Source organism: Sorex araneus, chromosome 4, assembly GCF_027595985.1.
Source record: "Sorex araneus isolate mSorAra2 chromosome 4, mSorAra2.pri, whole genome shotgun sequence".
Taxonomy (NCBI): Eukaryota; Metazoa; Chordata; class Mammalia; order Eulipotyphla; family Soricidae; genus Sorex; species Sorex araneus.
In genome coordinates, this window is record NC_073305.1 from 88505277 (window position 1) to 88524081 (window position 18805).

Genomic DNA, 18805 nt, shown 5'->3' on the forward strand with positions numbered 1-18805 from the left:
TGGGTAGGGTGTTTGCCTTGCACGAGGCTGATCCGGGTTCAAATCCCAGCATCCCATATGGTCCCCTGAGCACTGCCAGGAGTAATTCCTGAGTGCAGAGCCAGGAGTAACTCCTGTGCATCGCCGGGTGTGACCCAAAAAAGAAAAAAAAAAGGTAGAATTAATAAGTAGAATCTAGAAATAAGAAGTCTACTAATCTACCCAAACATTTTCACCCTGCCTTTATTTAAGGTCTAAATAAATATGATATTTGAAAAGAAATGAACCGACAACATTTAAACAAAACGGAAAACAGAAAATTAGAGACAAAACATTTTAGTGCTTTTCCTTATATAGAAATAAATATACACGAGAAAAAAACTCAGAGAATATTGTAACGTGAATTAATGGCACAAACAATTTCTGATATGAAGTAGAAAACAAATTAACAAGAAAATGAAAGACAAAATAATCTCAGATTAAGATTAAAATATTAGAACCAGGGTTCTAGAATCAAGATAGAATACATTTGAGTTAAAATTTTAAAGACAATGAAAAGAAAACAAAATACACAATTAAAAGAGAGTTTTTTAAAACATAAAAATGACCAATAAATTATAGGGAAAGACAGCAAAAAGCCTTATTAATATGTCTAATGTAGGACTCATTTGATCTGCAACAAAACAGTAAAACAGAATTATTTCTAAAACCAAAATTCAACAACATAATCCAGAGTTAAAAGAAGTCCTTAAAAATCTCCTTGGGAGGATTTGATGTAATCAGAATTCTTAATTCTCCAAAAAAATTTCCGCTATTATAACTTATGGCAGCTATTTTTCAAACTGGATTTATACAGAGACATAGCCACTGACACAGGAAAGAGAATTAGGATGGGATCAGCAACGCACATTAATTGAGCAACATTTCTAAGAAACACAAGGATCGGCAGTGAAAGCCTGTGCTCTGTTTTATAGTCTGCTAAACTGACATGCTTGTAACATGAATATAGAAACTTTAGCACTGTCATTCCATTGTTTATGGATTTGCTCGAGCAGGCACCATTGTGAGACTTGTTGATACTGTTTTTGGCATATCGAATATGCCACGGGTAGCTTGCCAGGCTCTTCGAGAAGGAAGGAGGAATCGAAACTGGGTCTGCTGCGTGCGAGGCAAACACCCTACCTGCTGTGCTATCACTCCAGCCCAGCAGGTCTGACTTGGGGGTCAAACTCCAAATAATAACAGTGAGTTTTTTGTTGAAATATTGAAGGTTATCAAAGTAGCAGCCATTTCTCTGGACTGTGAACTAAGCAACAGCCCCACGCCGGCCGAGAAAAGGAAATATTCCTCTTTCCCGGTTGTTTCCCATTTTCGGGGAGAAACGCAGCGTGGCGTCCACCATACTATGAGGTGTGGGAAGGGGGATTAGGGAAAAGGAAAAAAAAAGGAAAAGGAAAAAGGGAAAAAAAAGTTATGTACTTGGAGCAGTGGGGCTACATATCTCCTCATTCTCAGCAATAGAAAACTAATTATCAAATGCTTCCTTAGTAGTAGGGCTGTCTTTCTTGGGGGGAAACTCCAACAACAATAGTGAGTTTGGTGTTGAAATATGGAATGTAATCAAGGTAAAGAGAAAATGAAGTGAAATTCATCAGTTATGCAGTTCGGTTGGAGGGCCAGGGGTGGGAGGTATACTGGGGTTTTTGGTGGTGGAATATGGGCACTGGTGAAGGGATGGGTGTTTGAATATTGTATAACGGAGACATAAGCCTGAGAACTTTGTAACTTTCCACATGGTGATTCAATTAAAAAAAAGACAAATGCATAGAGAAGAGATATAAATATGTACATACACACTTCACTATTGTTCAACCTCAAAAATATATTTTTCCAACAAATTGGAGAGCTATGCTAACTTGCAATAACCAAATCTGAAGGACGTATGTGTGTTAGGTGAAATTAATTAGAGATAAGACAAATTGTATTTACTACTACATGATCCCATTTAGATAAAAAAATCTAAAATAGACTAACTTGGGGCTGGAGTGATGGTACAACGTGTAGGGCGTTGCACAAGTCCAACCTGGTTTTAATTCCTGGCACCCTATATAGTTCCCTGAGCCCTCCAAGAGTGATTCCTGAGCACAAAACTAGAAGTAAGCCTTGAGAACTGTGTTGTGTGGCCCCTAAACTAATGATAACAATTGAAAAATAGTCAAATTCATAGAACAAATATTAGAATGATGACTGTCCTTGGGGAGAAGGAAAAGCATAAGTATTTCTCAAAAGGTACAACGTTTCCATTGTGGAACATGAGTAAGTACTAGAAATCTACTGTACGTTAGCACCTATTTAACAATTCTGCAAACTTTAAAGTCTACTAACACAGCATATTTTACATTGTTTTTAATCACCAAAAAAGTTTGTAATAATAATAATAATAATAATGAGAAAGCACACTTTTTTCTTTTCTTTTTTGGGGTCACACCCGGTGATGCACAGGGGTTACTCCTGGCTCATGCACTAAGAAATTACTCCTGGTGGTGCTCAGGGGCCATATGGGATGCTGGGAATCGAACCCCGGTTGGCTGCATGCAAGGCAAACGCCCTACCCACTGTGCTATCGCTCCAGCCCTGAGAAAGCACACTTTGAAGTTGGTAGATATGTTCATGGCATTGATTATGGTTATGATTTCATATATAGTAATTCACAAACTCACCAGGTGGTATAGATTTTTATATCCAGCATGCCTCAATAAAATGAGCGACATTTTTCATAGTTCAAAGGAATCTTTTATTGTGGGGTGGCTCCCATGTAGTGTTAAGATGGCCTGAAGCGACTCTTGCCAGCTGGGCTGGTGTTTCACTGCTAGGACCCAAGGAATTTGATGAGACTAGCAATCTACGGTAGGGGAGATTTCCCCAGCTGCACAGCTGTGTGTGGGGCCCTAAGGCCATACAAATTAGGGATTTAACACATAGTAGTGTTTGGAGGTTTACAGAACTACATTCAGTGATGTTTAGAATACCATGTGCTGAGGTTGAACCAGGGTTGACCACATGCAAAGCTTGAATCTTAACTTCTGTACTATTTCTCTGTCCCCCACCCCCAGTAATATTAAAGCTATGCTTGAAATTAAAATAAGATAAAGGAGTAAAAATATAATTCCTAACAATATGAACATTCCTCCAAAAACTAGAAATTGAGCTTCCATATGACCCAGCAATAACACTCCTGGGAATATATCCCAGAGATTCAAAATAAATACAGTAGAAATGATATCTGCACTTGTATGTTCATTGCAGCACAATTTATAATAGCCAGAGTCTGGAAAAAACCCGAGTGCCCAAGAACACAGGATTTGTTGAAGAAACTCTAGTACATCTACACAATGGAATATGCTGCAGCTGTTAAAAGAGTTGAAATAATGAAATTCGCATATAAGTAGATGGAGGTGGAGAGTATCATGCTAAGTGAAATAAGTCAGAAAGAGAAGGACAGACATAGAATAATGGGACTCATTTGTGGAATATAAACTAGTAAAATGTAAGTCTAACATCTAATGACAGTAGAGATGAGGGCCAGGAGGATCACACCATGGTTTGGAAATTGGCCCCATGTGCTGGGGGAAAAGGCAGTTGGAAGGAGCCAATAAGTAAATGATGATTAGAGGGATCGCCCAAGATGGGTGATGTGATGTGTGCTGAAAGTAAACCAAGGACCAAACATAATGACCTCTTAGTATCTCTTTTGCAAATCACAAAGCCCAAAACTAGAGAGAAAGAAGGATTATACCTGCCACGGAGGCAGGAAGTGGGGTGTGGGGGCTTGGGGGTGGACACTGGGAACAATGGTGGTGGAAAATGTACACTGGTGGAGGGATGGGTGCTCTAGCACAGCTTGACTAAAACACAATCATGCAAGTTTGTAATTGTGTCATGGTGATGCAATAAAACTTCTTAAAAAGAAAAATAAATAAATTAATAAAAAAGTATAATTCCTTCCTGATTACTATTCTCTCACAGGAACTGTTGCATGTTTTATTTCACTCAGTTCCTATTGTACCATTATAAGTATGTACCATAAATTTTATTCACAGTTGATTCATAATTTTAGAATGAAGAAAATCAAAGAATCAAAGAAAAGAGAAGAAAAGTACATGAAGAGGAGAATAACAAACTCAGCCCTACTGTGTAAACTCTTTTACCTCCAAAAGGGTACCTTATCATTTCTGCAGGCAAAAGGACTTTGTGCCAACAGAAGATGGAGAAAAATCAACTTAGATGAATGCCTAGTTTGTAGATAATAAAAGGCAACTGTTAATACAATGGGTAGATTATAAACTCCAACAACAAAGGTGATGATGGTTTTGACCTCTGCTGTGTTTCAAGCACCTAGTAAATATCAAATGCCTACTTAATACCTAAATAAACTGGAAATAAAATGCAATACCAATGAAATGAAATTAACAGCATATGAAAAAGTGCTTGAAAATGGACCCCAACCTTTTACATACAAGAACCATCTGTACTTTTTAATGAATTAGGGCTACTTGGAGAAGTTGCCTAATCTTAAAAGAAATGGGCAGATTTTCCAAAGAAAGAGAAACTATAGACCAAGAAAATCTGGGTTGAGGTTCTGAGAAAAGTTGGGGCTTCAAAGTGCTGCCTATTGAGAAAGATGACGTCTTAGGACGAAGTGATAGTACAGCAGATAAGGTGCTAAGCATGCATGCAATTGACCTGGGTTCCATTCCTGGCCCAAATATGGTCCTCTGAAACAACCAATAATGATCCCTGAACACAGAACCAGGAGATAACTAAACCCATAGTGTAGGATAACATAGCCTCAGGTAGCTTAGGTTTATTGGGAACTTTCCTCTGTGTTTATTTGTAACTTCTTTCTTTGTGTTCTGTTTACTTGTAAATATTGTTTTTCTCTTCTCCTTCAGTCCTTTGCATAGTTTATTCAAAACCATGTCCTTTTGTATGGACACAGGAAGACTTAGCAAATGCTATGCTTTTGTAACCTGGGAGTCATTTGACTCTACATGTTATTTTCCTCCTGGGCATCTGTTATCTCGACCTATGCCTCAGCTGCCCTTACTTCCTAGCACCCCCAAAACCAGGGTCCCGATGAGGGACAGGACGGACCCAGGGCAAGTGGTGAGTTATGTGCTACCCTGGCATCGAGATGGGCCTGACCAAAGTGCCTAATGCTCTACTATAAGTTAAGAGCTTGGTCATGGACAAATGCTGTCATGATCCAAAAAGTAATAACTAGATTCGGACCCTGCTAGGGTTAGGAATAATTAATCTGGTGTGAGCACTGTAGTCTGAGTCTGTGGCAAGATGTTCCCAGGAGAGTTGCCCTACAAGCCTCAATGTATCTCTTACTGTGTCCATACAAAATAACTAGCATTAAGATGTTGATGGACGGGCTGGAGGGATAGCACAGCGGGTAGGGCATTTGCCTTGCACGCGGCCAACTTGGTTCGATTCCCAGCATCTCATATGGTCCCCTGAGCATTGCCAGGGGTAATTCCTGAGTGCAGAGGCAGGAGTAACCCCTGAGCACTGCCAGGTGTGACTCAAAAAGAAAAAAAAAAGATGTTGATGGAGTTTTTGGACAGAGGAAAGGAGAAAAACCCCTTAAGAGGTATTTTGCCTGCTGGCAATCAGGAAGGGTTTTGGAATGCCCCTAGGTGGTGTTTCCTTTGAGCTTGGGGGCCCTCAGGAAGGGCTTTTTTAAGTAGATTTTACTACCAGACTGTGTGTAGCCCAGAGGGCAAGGTGGAGAGAGACAAGCAGGGAGGAGAGACAAGTGAAGAGAAGAGAATCCAGAGAGCGGGGATGGAGAAGTGAGGAGCGAGGAAGGAAGAGTGCTGGGGGAGAGAGAGGAGAGAGTAGAAATGGGGAGCTCAGAGAGACTGGCACAGGCACATAGAGAGAACGGAATAAATGGAACTGATCCATCGACTGGCTTGGCCCTCGTTTCCTCTTTTGTCTGCCCCATGGCCTGGGTCGCTCCGGCTGGCCGAGCGGCCCATGACCGACCCCCCAAACCTGTGGGGGAGGATGGCGGCCGACTGGTAGAGCCACCGGGGCTCTCTCCCAGCCGCTCCCCTGGCAGAGGTTTTTTACACTGGAACACAGCAGGGTATGGTCCAAAAGCCAAGGAAAGGGAAAGGAAGGTAAAGGGAGAGGAGGAGGAGGAGGAGGAGGAGGAGGTAGGAGTGGAGTGGAGGGGAGAAAAGGCAGGGAGGAGAAATGCATTTCTAAACCCATTGTTTGACCAGGTGACCTCAATGGCAGAAAAATTACACAAGATAAACTGGAAAAAGCTTAAAATAGAACAGAGGTAGGCTCTTAACATTCTAGATACAAACTCTTGAATAGGTAAAAAGCCTGTGTCTTTTTGTCAACTGAAAAAGAGCAGGGGGTGGGGGGTGGGGGTGGGATGTATGTGTGTGTATGGGGGGGGCGGGGAGCTGGGGAGTTCTTTATGTAAGAATCTGATGATTCTGTTCCACTATTATAAGACTATATGCCTTTAAGTTATTTCAGGTACCGTGAATTTTTTTCAGGTCCTTTGTGATTCCTCTTGCTTTAATTCTTATACTTAAACCACACAACTGACAAAGTGTGTAAGCCTCACTCCCTTGAGCAACAGCACTCAAAATCACAGCCTTGCACTTAGCAAACAGAATCATGAACGGTTTATCAAGGAAACTCAATTTCTAATATACTGGGATTTTCTAAAACAGAAAAAAAATTGAAGTAAAAACAGGTTTCATCTGGAAGTTTGGGGCGGGAGGGTGGGGGGAGAAAATGAGTAATGGGCTCAAAAGAGAAAACAGACTTCTCCAGAGTGGAGAGAGCCCCAGTTACACATGCTAGCATTCAAACATGAAGATATGCAAGTCCACATCTCAAGAGGAGGGGTGGGGGCAACAGGTGCTCACGTGCTTAGCAGCAACAACATAGACACTGGTAGCATCTGGGCGAACCTTCTTTGTTCCAATTTGGCCTTTACAGAGTTTTCCCAAGCTTCCCCATATGGGGCTTTCTACCTAGATAAGAGTTTGTTGATAGGCAGGTTGCCAAATTGGGAGCAGTTGATGATAGGTAATTGACAAGACTCAAACAAGTTTAGCACAATCTTAAAATTACACTAAGTAATTTTAGTTCACTCATTTATTTATACCAGTGCTATTTATAAAAAAGTCATATCAGCACACTCTTCTAATGTTTCCTCACAAGTTACAGAATAAAAGAATTTATACCTTGTAACCAGGACTACCAGTTAATCCATCCTTTCCATCTCTTCCTGGTTCTCCCTGAAAAATAAATACAATTTTTTTTACATAATGTTTATTTTTAAGAAAATCTGAGATATTTTGTAATGTAAAATAAAATGTTAAGGAACTTTTCTAGTAAACTCACAGCACGTCCAGGAAGGCCAGGGTAGCCAGCATTTCCCTTTTCACCTTTTGCACCCTGCATACAAAACAAACACTTCAAAATCCATCCATGCCATAATGTTTGAAAATAAGTTCTTGGTATCCTCTAGTTCTATTCATGTTGCTGCAGATTGCACGATTTTGTTCATCCCTAGAGCGGTGTAATATTCCACTGGGTATATATGCCACAATGTTTTGATCCATTTGCATGTTGGGTTCTTTCCTTATCTTGACTATTGTCCTAAGTGCAGTGATGAACTGGTGAGTGAAGTCCGGGATAGATATAGAATGGGATAGATGCAGAATGATCTCTCTCATATGTGGAACTTAAAGATATAGAGTAAGGTACTAACTAAGGCCCACAGGCATCATAATGGGAGAACAGGTCCCCACAGTTGAGTTGGGGTGGGGGCTTCGGTGGGAGAGCCCATGGGGGCCTTGAGAGAGGGAGAGGTACCCTGGTTATGTGTGCACTCTTGAAATTTTATGCATGAGAAACCATTATTAAGAGCATTGTAAATCACAGGCTGTCAATTAAAAATTTTTAAAAAGACATTGAAAATGCCGGACACATGTTTATCCTAGCAATCTAAATACAGATAGTCAGATGTTTATTACAATCCTGTGAGAGAAGAGTGTTCAAGAAGAAATTGGATTTTTACCCTTTTTTCTTATCATTGTTACTTCAGATGTAATTATAATATTGCATCATTATGATATCTAAACATATGCATATTGGAAAAACTTTAAATGATAAAAAATTTTAAAGTATAAGAAAAAAAATTCTACAGAGAAGTAGGAAGATTCTTCTATATATCTATTACCTATGGACATATTGTTGAGTAGTTAATCATTTCTACTAATATTCTGCATGCATAAATTTTAGGTTTAGATCATGTGTTTTTACAGAATACCATACTCAATATTTATCAGTTATTTTTCTATTGCTCCAAATAAATCCTTTGAAAAAGATGAACAAAGCTATAATTCTAATGGTGAGCTGGAACCAAAATTATTGTTTTATTTTTTCATCACACTGAAAATTTCAACATACACACTTTGTTTTATTATACCTTTTTGCCATAAAATCCAGGTGATCCTTTATCTCCTTTGGAACCCATTTCACCCTAAAAGACATAATATAAATATTAAATTTTAGAGAAATATTATTCCCCTTAGCAAGTAAAGAAAATTACCATTAAGTTTAAACAGGAGACTTCAATATATGAGCCAACATAAGATAAAATAGAAATCAAATAATTTAAAATTTATTTGTAGAAGTCTTTTTTTCTAAGCATTGTAAAGAAAAGAAAAAATGCAAACAGCATCTATAAGATTTATCATTAATAAAATTTCCATAGAGTAAAATTTATTCAATTTTAAGTACTAGTAGTTCATAAAATTTATAACTGGAAATTTAAAGTTTTATGTAAATAATATTAACCTAATCTTTATTCATCATGCTTATTTATCTGTATCTTTTTTATCTTTGTTTTTAATCAAAAGACCTAAAGATGTATTTAATTATCTATTGACAAATCTATTGTTATATTTCATTTCATGTCTTTTAAAATGTACTTTATTAACTGGAATAAATGAAGTTTAACTAACAATGACTAATTAAATGAACATTGTAATAACAATAATACAAATTCCCAGAAAATCAATTATGTACTTCTAGGAAAAATAATGCTAAACATAAAAAGTTTCCAAGTTGAACAGGGGACATTGGGTCTGGGGCTATTCCCAGTGGTGTTCAGGAACTATTCCTGGCTTTGTGCTCAGGAGTGACCCCTGGCAGTACTCAGGGGATTATATGTGTTGCTGGGGATCAAACTGTGGTTGGCTACATGTGCACTGGTGGAGGGATGGGTGTTTGATCATTGTGATATTGTAACCAAAACATGAAAGCTTGTAACTATCTCATGGATTCAATATTTTTTTTTAAAAAAGGAGGCAAATATTTTGCCTCCTGTACTATCACTCTATCCTCCACACTTGAAATTTTAAGTAGAATTCTTTACACAAACATTTGTCTCTCTCATAAGTCCACTGCCCATATTGATGGGGACCATATGGAAGAAACTAAGAATAAAAATAAAGATAACAATGAGCAGCTTTTTAAAAGAAAGCTGCTGTTATTAACTCTTGATGATAGCAGATTTTGTACTTAAAACTCACAAGAATAAACATTTTGCAATTCTTGAAATGTTTAGTAGTTTTCAAGAATATGATAGTCATCAGTCGACTAAAAAGCTCACGTTTACATCAAAAAAGTCAAGAACTTGATACAATTTTAATGCATCTAAAACCCTATGTAATAATATAAAGCACTCTCAATCAAATGAAATATGACATCTTTAGTTTAAAGGAAACATTTCTTTAACCTTTGATCCTCTTGTTCCATGAAGCCCAGGGAAACCAGGAAGTCCACGGTCACCCTGAAAATAAAATTGAAATTAATTAAAGAGAAAATATTCTGCCAAATATCATAAATTCTTCAGCCTCAGTCCTGTCAAAAATTAAATGTGTCGTTAAATGCAAATTAATTAAGTGTACAGTTAAGTGAAAATTACATTAGTAACTTACCTATATGACAGAGAGATCCTATTTAATAATTTCATTTATGGACAAGAAGAAGAGCTGAAGGCTTGAGGAATCTAACTAACAATTATGACTCCACTTTTAGCATCTACCAATTCTTAAAATACTTAAACTCTTTTTTTACACTGTATTATTTAATGTTATTTATTTTTATACTATAACATTGGTTTGTCAAGTTGTTTATGATACAATTCTCCCAGACTTTTCATGTTCTCACACCAGTCTCACCTCCAGTGTGACCTTCCCTCCACCAATGCCCCCAGTTTCCACACCTTCCACAAGCCTGACCCTTTAGCAGAGACAAGCAAATTTTCTTCATATTATTTGTTACAACACAAAGATATATGGAGTTATCAAAAACATCAATCAACAAATCAATTTATGAACATTGTTCGAACCTGGTCGGAGAGCCCAGCAAGCTATCAAGAGTATCCCTCCTGCATGGCAAAGCCTGGCAAGCTACCAGTGGATATATTTGATATGCCACAAACAATAACAACAAGTCTCACAATGGAGATGTCACTGGTGCCCGCTCAAGCAAATAGATGAACAACGGGGCGACAGGGCACTGCTATATTGATCAAAATACTTAAACTCTTACAGTGATAAAACAGGAGTTAACTGAAATGTTCTGGATTGTCATCCTTTGAGGTCCCATCCAGATTAGAAAGGACACATTCTTTTTTTTTAAATTTTTCTTTTTATAATGAATCAGCATGGGGTACATCAGACTTACAAAGTTTTGTGCTTATGTTTCAGTCATACAATGATAGAGTACCCTTCACCAGTGCCCATTCTACACCACCAATGATCTCAGTATCCTTGGTTAGAGGAAGAGAATGAGCACTGGTGGAGGGATGGGTAAATGATCACTGTATGACTGAAATAATGTAAACACGAAAGTTCATAAGTTTGTAACTGTACCTCATGGTGATTCACTAATAAAAAAATTTAAAAAAGAAACCGTATATGTAATTGTAATGTAACTGTAATTCATCTCATTGCTCATCGATTTGTTCAAGCGGGCACCAGTAACATCTCTCATTGAGAGACTTATTGTTACTGTTTTTGGCATATCCAATATGCCACGGGTAGCTTGCCAGGCTCTGCCATGCGGGCTGGGCTCGATACTCTCGGTAGCTTGCGGGCTCTCCGAGAGGGGTGGAGGAATCGAACACGGGTCAGCCACGTGAAAGGCAAATGCCCTACCGTTGTGCTATCGCTCCAGCTCCCCCCCCCCCATATATATCATAGTTTCTTTATCTAATTATTTACTTTTCACATAGGTTGTTTTCAGATTTTGGATACTGTGAATAGTGCTGCAATGAACATAGGAGCACAAATGTCTTTTCTAAACAGAGTTTGAGGGCTCTTGGGATAGATACAGAGTGGACTTGTTAGATCATATGGAAGTGAATTTCTAGACTTTTGAGAAGATACACATTGTTTTCCAAAAAGAAACTGAGGACTCCTTCTTCCCTCTCCACCCACATCTATCTTAATATTGATTGGTCTTTGTTACTGTGATGTGTGCCACTCTTGCAGGTGTGAGGTAATATCTCATTATTGTGTCTTTCTTTTTCCATTTTCCTGAGTCCTGGAGTTTCTTTGTTTCCTACAAGTGTATTATAACACTGAACTCCCCTGCACTCAGGGATTACTCCTGGCATGCTTGGAGGATGGTTGCCAGGCATTGAACCCAGGTAAGCCAGGTGCAAGGCAAATGCCCTACTCACTTACTATTACTCCAGCCCTCAAATAAATTTAGAAGTTTAATATTTAATTCATTTAATATTTCCTAGAACCTTCTCATTTGTTCCAGAGAATATTTATTGTCTTCTATACTTGTGTTTATTTATTACTAAGAAAAGCATAATCATCTAATAAATTCCTGAGAAGAAATTTATGGAACATACATAACTTTCTGGGGCATTAGAATTCTAAAAGTGTCTTTACTCTATTGCCTTATGGAATTGATTACTTGCACAGGAAGTAACAGTTTAGAATTCTTTCCTTCAGATTTTTGAAGACTCCTCTTAATTTCAATGAACTAGTCAAACTTTGTAAGTTTCCTGATACGAAAATATTTCTGTGTATCTTTTTAGGTTGGAACAGGGTGGTTGTAGATTTCATTTTTTTCTTTTAGAAAATTCTGTATATAATCTTCCCTTTCTTTCAGTAACTCCAAGTTTTATAAAGCTGAAAAGGCCTCCTGAAGGAACAAAAGATGAATCACAGCTACATCCTCTAGGGAACTGTTCTCATCAATTTAAAAAATTTCTGTTGTGATACCACCTCCCTAGTGGGCCCTGGAAGCAACTGATAAAATGTAATTATGTCCCTAGGGATGCTTGATGAATACAAAGTGTTGAGCACACATGGTAACTTCTTAAGTTCACATTAAAGCGGAAATTAAGATACAAGAATAACAACTAAAGTAAAACTAATATTGGCAGAGAATAAAAGAAATAGCAATTGCACACTTTTGGAAACTGGAAATATCTATGGAAACTAGATTCTAAAATGAGAAGTTATGTAATTTGTTTGCAGAAAACTTCCTTATACACACAAACACATATATACACAGAAATTCTAATTGCTTAGGAAATTGTAGTATTTGCTTTATCTAAAAATGTAGGTAAAAGTAGAGGTAAAATAGAAGCATGATTAAATATCTATTTAAGAATAATGAGATCCTACAATTCTTTTCTTGATTCTCAGTACACTACTGGATCTTCATATATCTTGCAGAAGTATAAATATTCTCTGGAAAATATAAATTTGAAAGTGCATCTAAGCGGAGGCAAAAATTGTATTAAAACCACAGGATGAAAGAGAAGTCTTAAAAAAAAAAGATATGAAAAAGAAGGAAAGAATGGATATTCCTTTCCAATTTTTAAGAAATTTAAATCCCTGAATGTTGCAATAAATTCCATGCTTTAAAAAATTAATAAAGCAAAATATTTTGTTAATAAAATAGAATGTATATATTTTTAATATCACTATCACTATCATCCCGTTGATCCTTGATTTGCTTGAGCAGGCCCAGTAACGTCTCCATTCATCCTTGCCATGAGATTTAAGCAGCCTCTCTTTACTCGTCCTTCTCAACTGTGCCGCATTAGAGGCTTTTTCAGGGTCAGGAGAATGAGACCCATCATGGTTACTGTATTTGGCATATGAATACACCATGGGGAGCATGTATTTACTATCCTTAAAACCAAAACACATTTTATCACACTAAACACATTTAATGTTACAATAATGTAATGATGTAATAGTAATGGACTCAATTAAGAAAAGGCAAGAATTGCACAGGGTTGAGAACTAGAGCATCCCAACATTTAGAGTGAATATAGGAAAAGGAGACAAACCATGAAAAGGCAACCACTGAAGGTAAGGAGAAAAATCTCAGCATATATGGCATTCCTGAATCCAAAAGAATTGTTCCAAAAAGGAAAAAACAGTCAATTGTGTCAAAGTTGCTGAGACCACAACAAGATATGTAGCAATCACTGAGAAACAGTGACTCCTAGGTTTTTTATGTAGTGGGGGCATGGTAGACCCAGTAGTGCTCAAGAGCAAATCCAGTTGTAGGCATTGCTCCTGGCTATGCTCCAGGGACCCTGACTTTGGAATTGAACCCAGGCCTCCTGCTTGCCAAGTATGACTTTTGGGCCATCTTCTCAATTACTAGATTTCAAAGGTGGTAGACTCTTATGAACTAAATATGTAGCAGAAGATTGAGTTAGAAGTCCTACTGGCAAGGGTTAAAGAGAAAGGAAAGTGAAAACATACAGAGAGGAGGCAATTTTTTTTCCCCAGTACTTATACTGTGACAGAAAACAGAGAAATGGGGTGGTAGGCTAATAAGGGCTATGTAATATGAGTCTTAGTTTAGTTGATTTCAGATGGTTCAACCTCCTTGGGTTAATTTAATCTAAAAGAAAGACAATCGACATAGATTAATAAGGTAAGTAAAGAACAATGGGATTTAAGCACAAAAGGTTGGGCATTATATATAGACAATTTATGTATATTATAGGAAAAAGATCATAATGTGGGCATATATATACACACAGATAAGAGTGTAGATATATTAGCGATTTCTAAAAAAATTCTCTGATTGCTTCAGGTCAAATAATTAAACATTTAGAGAAATGATAAGTGAGAAACTAAACACATTTGCAAAACTTGGGGTATCAGAAGAATAGTCATTCCAATCAAGCCTACCACCATTACAACCTCTGCCACCACCATCAGCATCAATATTCCCATCACTAATATCATCACCATCAGCACCTACTTATGGTGTTTAACTTTAACCAGGCACATGTATGATCTCATTTAATCTTCACAAAAAGCCACACAGGAATACTACACATAGCCCATCCCAAGTTTTGAAAATATGGTTTAAAAATATTAAAGAATTCAGACTACTACTTTTTGGACCACTTAACTCACTAGTAGTCTGAATTAATGCAGTGATATGTACATTAAGCCTCTCTCTCTTTCATTCTCAACAGTCTTTGTTCTTTATGCTTCGAAAAGTTAAATGAGTAAATTACTCTCCCGTTGGCAGAAAGAAGTCAAAAATGGCAATTTCGGGATCCAGTATAACAATTTCTCCCTTCTATGTTACTCTGACTTTATTTTAATTACAAAAAAAATTTTCCTCAGAACACCCCAGAAAAATAAAGCTACTATATACTGAGTTTTAACATATTGTTTCCTAACAATTCACAATTCATTTAATTTTGTTATTTTTAGCTGTTCCTCAACATATATTGGAGATCTTCAATTAGAGCAACTATAATATAGATCAGTATAAATAAGTCCAGATGATGAAAAGGACTTATTTTTAAAAGGTTTATTTATCACATGACACTCTGGTAAGGATCCTGAGAAAAATAAGTTGAGGTCTTAAAGGTACTATTTAAGTACTCCAGAGTAGAAATGAAACAACAGAGTAGAAATGAAACAATGTACAATTTGTTCCAGCATGATACCTTATATACAGTTAATGAATTTTATTTCTTAAACCCCAAAGTGTTTCATACTCAATTGAGTTACCAACTCATCCTAATATGTTTTAACAAAGTATATTTTTCCACACAAGTTTTATATACTTTGTTTGCATTTTTTGTGTATATAACTTGTGTGTTTTATATATTTTCAGATTATAAGGAATAGCTTTAAATATATATATGTATATGTATATATATTTATATATATGTATATGTATATATAAATATATATTATATATGTATATGTATATACATATATATAATATATACATATATAATATATATGTGTATATACATATATATAATATATACATATATAATATATATGTATATATATACACATATATATAATATATATAATATATATACATATATACATATATATATAATAAAAGGAGGTAGGGCATCTGCCTTGCATGCGGACGACCCAGGTTCAATTCCTTCATCCCTCTCAGAGAGCCCGGCAGGCTACTGAGAGTATCCCGCCTGCATGGCAGAGCCTGGCAAGCTACCCGTGGTGTATTTGATATGCCAAAAACAGTAACAACATGTCTCACAATGGAGACGGTACTGGTGCCCACTCCAGCAAATTGATGAACAAGGGGACGACAGTGCTACTACAGTGCTACTAAATACACATCACTTGAAATTAGGTGTTTATTTTAACTTTGTAAATAAAAAACAGGAAACCCCTGCTAAACCATTATCAGTGTTTTGATGCTTTCAAGGTGAGTGATATCAATCCAAGGGCAGGTACTGGAATGATAGAGTGGTGATGGGGGGACAGAGGGCTGTAGTGACCTTGGATACAATTGGAAGAAAGTCGAGTATTTTTCTTTTTCTGAGAAAGAAGTGGTAGGCCAAATTCATTTGGGAACCTCTGCTTTATAATCATTCTCTTGTCTGGCATGAGAAGAACAAATGTGAAGTTCAGTTAGAAAGTGATCTAGAAAAAAAAAAGAGAAAGTACTTCTAATTTTAGTGGTCTTCAGTGGAAACTCCTACTATGAGAGTTTTTGGAGAAAATTCACAGAGTGGAGATGATTCTGGGAAAGTATGTCTTGGAGAACAGTGTTCTGTGGAATGATCGCCAAAGGCCACAGTGTGGTGCCTGGGGAAAAAAAAAATCAACCCTGCCCAACCGCAAGTCAAGGTCATCTCAGGGGTATATTCACTAACTTTCCCATTTTTACAATGAAGGAATTGTATTACAAATGTCAAAACTTTCTGTAACTCCCCCGCCTTCTCTTCCTACTTCATCCTCCAAAGGAAACATATTTTTGTTTTGGGGGGGGCCACACCTGTCTATGCCCAGGTTTACTCCTGGTTCTGCACTAAGGGAGCACTTTTTGGCAGAGTGTGGGGTGCTGAGGATTGAACCCAGGTCAGCCACATGCAAAGCAGACACCATCTCCACTGTATTATTGCTCTGGTGAAAAGATCACAAAGAGCTCAAACAGACAGTCTTGAGGAATTTTTTGGGAGAATCTTCCCTGTTCCAGTTTGTTGACTCTGAGTAAACGGTACAAAGCAGAACTTAAAGAAAACTTTTACCTGACTACAGGCCCCTGGCCAGATAGTAACTGCCAGTGAAAACCAGGCAGAAAATCCCTTATCAAAATCCCTTATCAAACTCTAGCCTCCTTTCTTTTCATTCCCATAGTAAAAGGAATACCTGATTATTTCTTGGTATTATTTTCTATACAAGAAACACATTCATTGTGTATTTTCAGTTGTACATGCTCACCATTCTCCCTCATAAATGCATATGCCTTTCCTGGAAAACTACTAGACTCTTAGAATACATATGAACTCTGAGGTTTATATATATTTTATCTCTTCATTGAAGGTGTTTTCCAGCAGTTGTTGGTGAATATCCTTCTCAATCGACATTCTTTTCTTTTCCTTAAAGCCTCTCATTTTTATAAAGTTCTTGTCATGCTTTTTCAGATGATACTCCCCCAAAAAACCAATGAAACAAATTTCACCAATTTATTGTTATCTAATTCTCTGATTAGATAACAATAATCAAATTCTCTGAAGTTTTGGTAAATCTGAGGAAGGAATTTATAAGGTGATCCATGGGGACCACAATGACTGTATCACAACAGTTTATGTTCATTGACAATGCATTTGAGAAAACAATTCTGAATAATTCTGTATTGAAATCAGAGATTTGTATGTAAACACATATATTGTTTCTCTTATTAAATTCAATAGAATTTATGCCTTCTCTTGAAAGAATGGCACAATGACCCCAAATAAGAGAATAATTGTGATTAACACAATTATAACATGCCTTTATCTTTATTTATTTTTTAAATGTGAGTCTATCTATTCCCATGAAAACTCACTCTACTGCTATGAAGATGAGCAAATGAAAAGATCCCTTTGAATGCTTGATTTCTAGGAAATGTCAGGGACACTAATTAGACAAGAAATTTATACTACTTCCTCAGGAATTATTTGATTATTCTTGTTGCTCTATCCCTCTAACTGCCTTCCCAGGTTATACAGCTGCCTGGATTCATTCCATCTTCTCTGTTTCTTTTCCTCACTCTTCCTGTTTTCCCTAATTACCCCTCTGACCATCACTTTCCCACAGCCAACCACCCATATCCACATTTCAGTTGCAATCATGCTATTTAATAATTGAAGGAAAACAGCAAATAGTTATTTAAGAAAAACTATACTAGAAACCACACTAAGTACTTTTCATTTATTTTTTCATTTAGTTCTTACAACTTACCTACAAAGAAACACACACTGTGTCAATTAAGAAAAATAAGGGTCAGAAATATTAATATGTCCAAGACCAAGTAACTTAAAAGTTACAGATGCATTAGACTCCATAGACTCTTTTAAGCGTCAAAATTTTATTCAACCAGAATGAGCAACTATAAAAATATAAAATAAATATATTTCATATCTGTGTATCTAAGATATGAATGCTGTGCATTTTTAAGTTTTTAAAAATTTATAGTAGAAACATACCTTATTAACACAGTGCCAAAGTACCTAAAGAAAATGAATGACTTAGTAGAAAACATTTTTTTAATCAAACTGTGGCTTTAATTAAATTGTAATGGAATATCCAAAATGTCTCCCAAGTATATTCCACTTTAATTTCCCTCTCACTTTTGAAAAATATTCTGACACTAATGTTTCCTTATCTCTCTCCTCTTCTCCTAAGGTAACCTTAATTATATTGATCCTTGTCTATAGGTGTAGTTTATATTTTGTTTTCTGTTTTTGTCTGTGTATGATATTTTTAAAAGACATTAATATCTATTATATTTATAAAACTAGTATAGGTTTCATCAAATTGAAAGATGATTTAAAATAATTTACATGTACTACTTTGCTTTAAAAATTAAGTTAATGGAGCCAAATTCAACAGTGTATCAAAAGGATGATACACTATGCTAAGTGAGATTTGTTCCAAGGATGTAAGGATGGTTCAATATGCAAAAATCAACTGAGTATCTCATGTAAAAATGTAAAAATTATCTAACTGTATAAGTAGATGCAGAGAAAATTTTTGGCAAGATTCAACATCTATTTATAAAAAAAAACCCTCAATAAAATATGGACACAAGGTTCTGTAAAATCAATTTAAATTGTGCAGTTTGATGCAATGTAGATGGAACTGGAAGGTATAATGTGAAGTGAAATAAACCAGAGATAAAAAAAGACCAATACCAGATGATCTGATTAATCTTTGATGCAGAA

General features: G+C 36.5%; 1 protein-coding gene across 1 annotated transcript in view; it reads right to left on the reverse strand.

The window, feature by feature from the left end:
- The window catches only part of COL21A1 (collagen type XXI alpha 1 chain), a 216607-nt gene that overhangs the window by 52957 nt on the left and 144845 nt on the right, over nucleotides 1–18805 (reverse strand). Inside the window, exons 13-16 of the mRNA XM_004605865.2 lie at nucleotides 9830–9883; nucleotides 8516–8569; nucleotides 7426–7479; nucleotides 7266–7319 (exon numbers count right to left, since the gene is read on the reverse strand). Coding sequence (XP_004605922.2) covers nucleotides 7266–7319; nucleotides 7426–7479; nucleotides 8516–8569; nucleotides 9830–9883 — 216 coding nt within the window. The remainder of the gene's footprint in view (nucleotides 1–7265; nucleotides 7320–7425; nucleotides 7480–8515; nucleotides 8570–9829; nucleotides 9884–18805) is intronic.